Here is a 5,116-nt window from a genome sequence, read left to right as displayed (position 1 = left end):
TAGTGAAGGGAAGAGCCCCCTTCGTGGCTGTACATGGAGATCATTTACAATAAAGACTTGACTTAATCTACAAGCTCTTCTAGCCTATGCATGTATGGCGTCTATTCAATACTGCTGAATATTGTGCCATGTGTCATGCTTCTAACATATTCAACACACTAACATGCACCGCTAACACACACACTATTTTCAGCTACTATATTCTAACATCCTCCCTCAATCTCAGCCACTTTGGAGGTTGAGATTGTCTCTAAATTTCTTCAATTTAATTACCGGTAATGCTTTGGTGAAGCCATCAGCTAACTGATCTCCAGTTGAGATAAACCTGACTTCTAGTAATTTTTGTGCCACCCTTTCTCTGACAAAGTGAAAGTCTATTTCGATATGCTTTGCTCGTGCATGAAAAATTGGATTTGCAGAAAGGTAGGTTGCACCTAGATTATCACACCATAGTCGTGCTCTAGGTGGGTGCCTAACCCCAAGTTCATTCAACAACTTCTGGACCCATATCATTTCTGCAGTTGCATTGGCGAGTGCTTTATATTCAGCTTCAATGCTTGATCTTGACACTGTTGGTTGCTTTTTAGCAGTCCAAGAAATCAGGTTGTTGCCAAGAAATACAGCAAAACCTCCAGTGGATCTTCGGTCATCCACAGAACCGGCCCAATCAGCATCTGAGAAGGCACTTACTAACATGGATTCAGATTTGCTAAACTTAATGCCAAGTTTGGTGGTCCCTTTGATGTACCTCAGGATCCTTTTAACAGCGCTCCAATGTATAGTGGTAGGTGAATGTAAGAACTGACATACCTTGTTTACTGCGAAGGATATATCTGGTCTTGTTAGGGTTAAATATTGTAATGCTCCTACCACACTACGGTACTTAGTAGCATCTTCAGATCCAAGTTTGTTCCCATCTTCTATACTTAGTTTCTCTGAGCTGCACAGTGGTGTATCAACAGGATGACACTTGTCCATACCAGATCGTTTTAGTACCTCTGTGGCATATCTCTCTTGGGTGAGAAGCATACTAGTGTTTCCCCTCTTGACTTCGATGCCCAAGAAATAATGAAGGTCACCTAAGTCTTTAAGTGCAAAGTCATGTTGCAGATCAACAAGCAAGGCCTTGGTAGCATCGGGAGATGAACTAGCTACTATAATATCATCAACATAAACAAGGACAAATAGAGTGTACCGTCCCTTGTTGAAGTAGAAGAGTGATGCATCTGCCTTGGAAGGAACAAATCCAAGAGACTCAAGTTTTGCACAAAGACGAGCATGCCATGCTCGAGGAGCTTGCTTTAGGCCATAAATAGCTTTGTCTAGTTTGCAAACATAGCCTGGATACTTGGAGTCAACATAGCCAGGTGGTTGATGCATATACACTTCCTCTTGAAGGACACCATGAAGAAAAGCATTTTTGACATCCAATTGGCGAAGAGACCATCCTCTGGATAGAGCTACAGCCAAAACAATGCGAATTGTTGCAGCTTTGACAATCGGACTGAAAGTGTCCTCATAGTCAAGACCATAGCGTTGTCGATAACCTTTGGCCACCAAACGCGCCTTGTACCGTTCAACTTGACCATCAGCTCTCTTTTTGATCTTGTACACCCATTTGCATCCAATGACATTCTTGCCACGTGGAGGTGGGACCAAATGCCAAGTGTGATTATTGAGAAGAGCACGATGTTCTTCATCCATAGCCATAGACCAACGTTTATCTTGCATGACATCATCAACAGACGATGGCTCTTCTGTCGTGGCAAGGTTACACCAGCGGACAGTGCCGTCAGTGCGGCGCTTAGGCTGCACAATTCCATGCTGAGAACGAGTGGCAGGACGAGGTGGTACTGGAATAGAGGGAGTCGGTGCAGACGTGCATGTAGGAGCCGCACCAAGTTCAGGAATAGACGCACCAGACTCCACGGCCAAATTTGGTTGTGCGGCCGCATGCTGCTGCGATGAAGCTGCACCAAGTCCAGGAATAGGCATTCCAAACTCTGAGGCCAAATTTTGTTGTGCGACCACATGATGTTGCGACGAAGCACCACCGAGTCCAGAAATAGGCGTTCCAGACTCCATGGTCGAATCTGGTTGGGCAGCTGCATGCTGCTGCGACGAAGATGGATCGGATGCGACGGGGTCAGCGGTTGGCCCTGACAAGGCCGCATCTCCATTGGTTGGAGGAGGGCCTGATAGACTCGCAGCTGCGCCTGAGGTCGTCAGCGATCTGGAGAGGAAGCCGATCCCATTTGTGCATGTGCTTGTTTCACCTGCAGTCATCAATTCTCCAGTAGAATTTGATGATGAGTTAGTAGGTAATGAAGAACTCACACACTGATCAAGTACTTGAGTTTTCCCAAATGTGGAGGTTGGGTTGAGAAGGATATCAGGTAGAAGGGTAAGCTCTGCACGGAGTTGGGCACCCGCATTAGGATGAAGTTTGGAAAATGGAAATAAATGTTCATCAAACACCACATCACGGGAAATATAAATGCGACCAGTAGTGGGCTCAAGACATTTGAACCCTTTATGATGGTTACTGTAACCAAGAAATACGCATTTTTTTGATCGAAACTCAAGCTTTCGAGGATTAAAAGGTCGAAGGTTGGGCCAACATGCACATCCAAAGGTGCGAAGAAACATATAGTCAGGAGCTTGTCCATGAAGACGTTCATGAGGTGTGTCGTGGTCTATGACTTTGGTGGGTAGTCGATTAATAAGAAAGACAGCTGTGATGAATGCCTCATCCCAAAATTTGAGAGGCATAGAAGCATGGGCTAAAAGAGTGAGGCCGACCTCGACAATGTGTTGATGTTTGCGTTCGGCGGCACCATTTTGTTGATGTGCGTGAGGGCATGAAATGTGATGGGATATCCCTACACTTTTAAAGAAGGAGCTAAGAGTTTGATATTCACCACCCCAGTCTGTTTGCATAGCACGGATTTTGCAATCGAATTGACGCTCAACAAGTTGCTGAAAATCAAGAAAGCATCGAAACACCTCAGATTTTTGACGAAGTAAATAGATCCAAGTATGTTTACTATAATCATCAATAAAACTTAAATAATATTTATTCTGACCGACAGATTTGGGAGCGGGGCCCCATACATCAGAAAAAACAAGATCAAAAGGGTGTTTTGACACACTAGTTGACCTAGGGTAGGGCAGCTGGTGGCTTTTTCCTTGTTGACACGCATCACAAATAAAATGTTGACTGGAATCTTGAACAAAAGGGAGCTTATGGTGGTTGAGGACACGCTGAACTACTGGAGTGGATGCATGACCAAGTCGATGATGCCATAGCGAGGTGGATGGTTTGATGGTGGCAAGCACTTCTTTATTGGATGACTGGAGTGGGTAGAGGCCACGCTCACATCTGCCTTGGAGTAGGGTTTTCTTCGTTCCCTCCTCCTTGACCAAAAAATGATCAAGGTGAAACTCAATAAACACATTATTATCACGAGTAATGCGATTGACAGAGACAAGATTCTTATTTGCTTCTGGGACATGAAGTATGTTACGTAGACGAAGGTTGCTATTAGGTAAACTCAAAGTACTGTGACCAATGTGATTGATCTTCATACCTGATCCGCTAGCGGTGTGTACATGGTCGTTGCTGTTGTAGCGATCGCGGATTGTAAGTTGATCTAGCTCGCTAGTGATGTGGTCCGTGGCACCAGTGTCCATGTACTAGTTGGTGTCCACGCCGTAGGAGGTTGTTGCTGCGGATGCACTCTTCTTTGGTGGGTAGCCGACATACTTGTAGCAGCGATCCACACCATGGCCTTCCCTACCACAAATCTGGCAGATCACACCTTCGAGAAAGGTGTTGTTGGTGAAGTTGTTGTTGTTGTTGTGGCCACCACCACGACCACCATTCCGACCGCTGTTGCGGCCACGCCCGAAGCCGCCGCGACCACCACCACGACGGCCGCCACGAGAATAGGAAGGACGACCACCACGACGGCCGCCCTTTTCTGCAGAGTTGACGGAGGAGTGGGAGCCGCCATCGTGGATCTCACGGCGTTGTTCATGGCTCACGAGCTGAGCCTGGAGCTCTGGGAGAGAAATCGGGTCGGTACGGTTTGCAACTGCAGATGTAACCGACTCGAACTCCTCTCCAACACCCATGAGGATGTAGGAGACGACCTCATCGTCGTCCAGCTTCTTGCCCGCCGACGCCATCTCGTCGGCCAAGCCCTTCATCTTGGTGAAGAATTCCGCCACGGTTGACGACCCCTTGGTTGCCGTGGCGAGCGCCATCCGCGTGGACATGATCCGGGCGCGGGACTGGGACGCTTGGAGCGTCTGGATTGCGGCCCACAATTCGGCCGCCGTGGTCGCGTCCGCGACCTGGGAGAAGGTGTTCTCGGAGAGGGATGTGAAGAGGTAGTTGCGGACTTGGCTGTCCTTGGCCAACCACTTCTCATATTCCGGATTGACGGCCGGTTCCGCCTTGTTGCCCGCTGCCGCAGCAGCGGCGGCATCGACCTCAAGAAACTTAGGAGGGGGTTTGGTGGTGGGTTTGGTGAAACTCCAGAGCTGAGCGCCCTGCAGAGTGGCTGTGACTTGAGCAAGCCACATGTTGTAGTTGCTACGAGTTAGTTTCTTGGTTACTGGTGGGAGAAAACTAAAGAAGGAAGCGGCAGCTTCAGAGGAGGTTGCCATGAGGATCGATGTATCCATGAGGATTTTTAGGCTCTGATACCATATAGAAGGATGAGGTAACGGGATGACCATCCTGGTTCCCGGTTCCGTGTTTATATAGTGAAGGGAAGAGCCCCCTTCGTGGCTGTACATGGAGATCGTTTACAATAAAGACTTGACTTAATCTACAAGCTCTTCTAGCCTATGCATGTATGGCGTCTATTCAATACTGCTGAATATTGTGCCATGTGTCATGCTTCTAACATATTCAACACACTAACATGCACCGCTAACACACACACTATTTTCAGCTACTATATTCTAACAGCCTCCACCATCACCTGGTCCGTGCACCAACCCCGCTACCGTCTTCGGCTTCTCTGCACGCAGCGCCAGGAACGTCGTCGCCAGCCTCTACATCTACGCTGCCATCTGCCACAAGGAGAAGGAGGGCGACGCGCTG

General features: G+C 47.8%; 1 protein-coding gene across 1 annotated transcript; it reads right to left on the bottom strand.

Moving 5' to 3' along the window:
• On the bottom strand, positions 3,697–4,746 carry LOC110432346. The gene has a single exon (XM_021452572.1). It carries the CDS (start codon positions 4,744–4,746, stop codon positions 3,697–3,699), a length of 1,050 nt encoding a protein of 349 aa, XP_021308247.1.

The sequence above is a fragment of the Sorghum bicolor genome, chromosome 1 (assembly GCF_000003195.3).
Source record: "Sorghum bicolor cultivar BTx623 chromosome 1, Sorghum_bicolor_NCBIv3, whole genome shotgun sequence".
Taxonomy (NCBI): domain Eukaryota; kingdom Viridiplantae; phylum Streptophyta; class Magnoliopsida; order Poales; family Poaceae; genus Sorghum; species Sorghum bicolor.
This window is presented reverse-complemented; position numbering and strand designations above follow the sequence as displayed.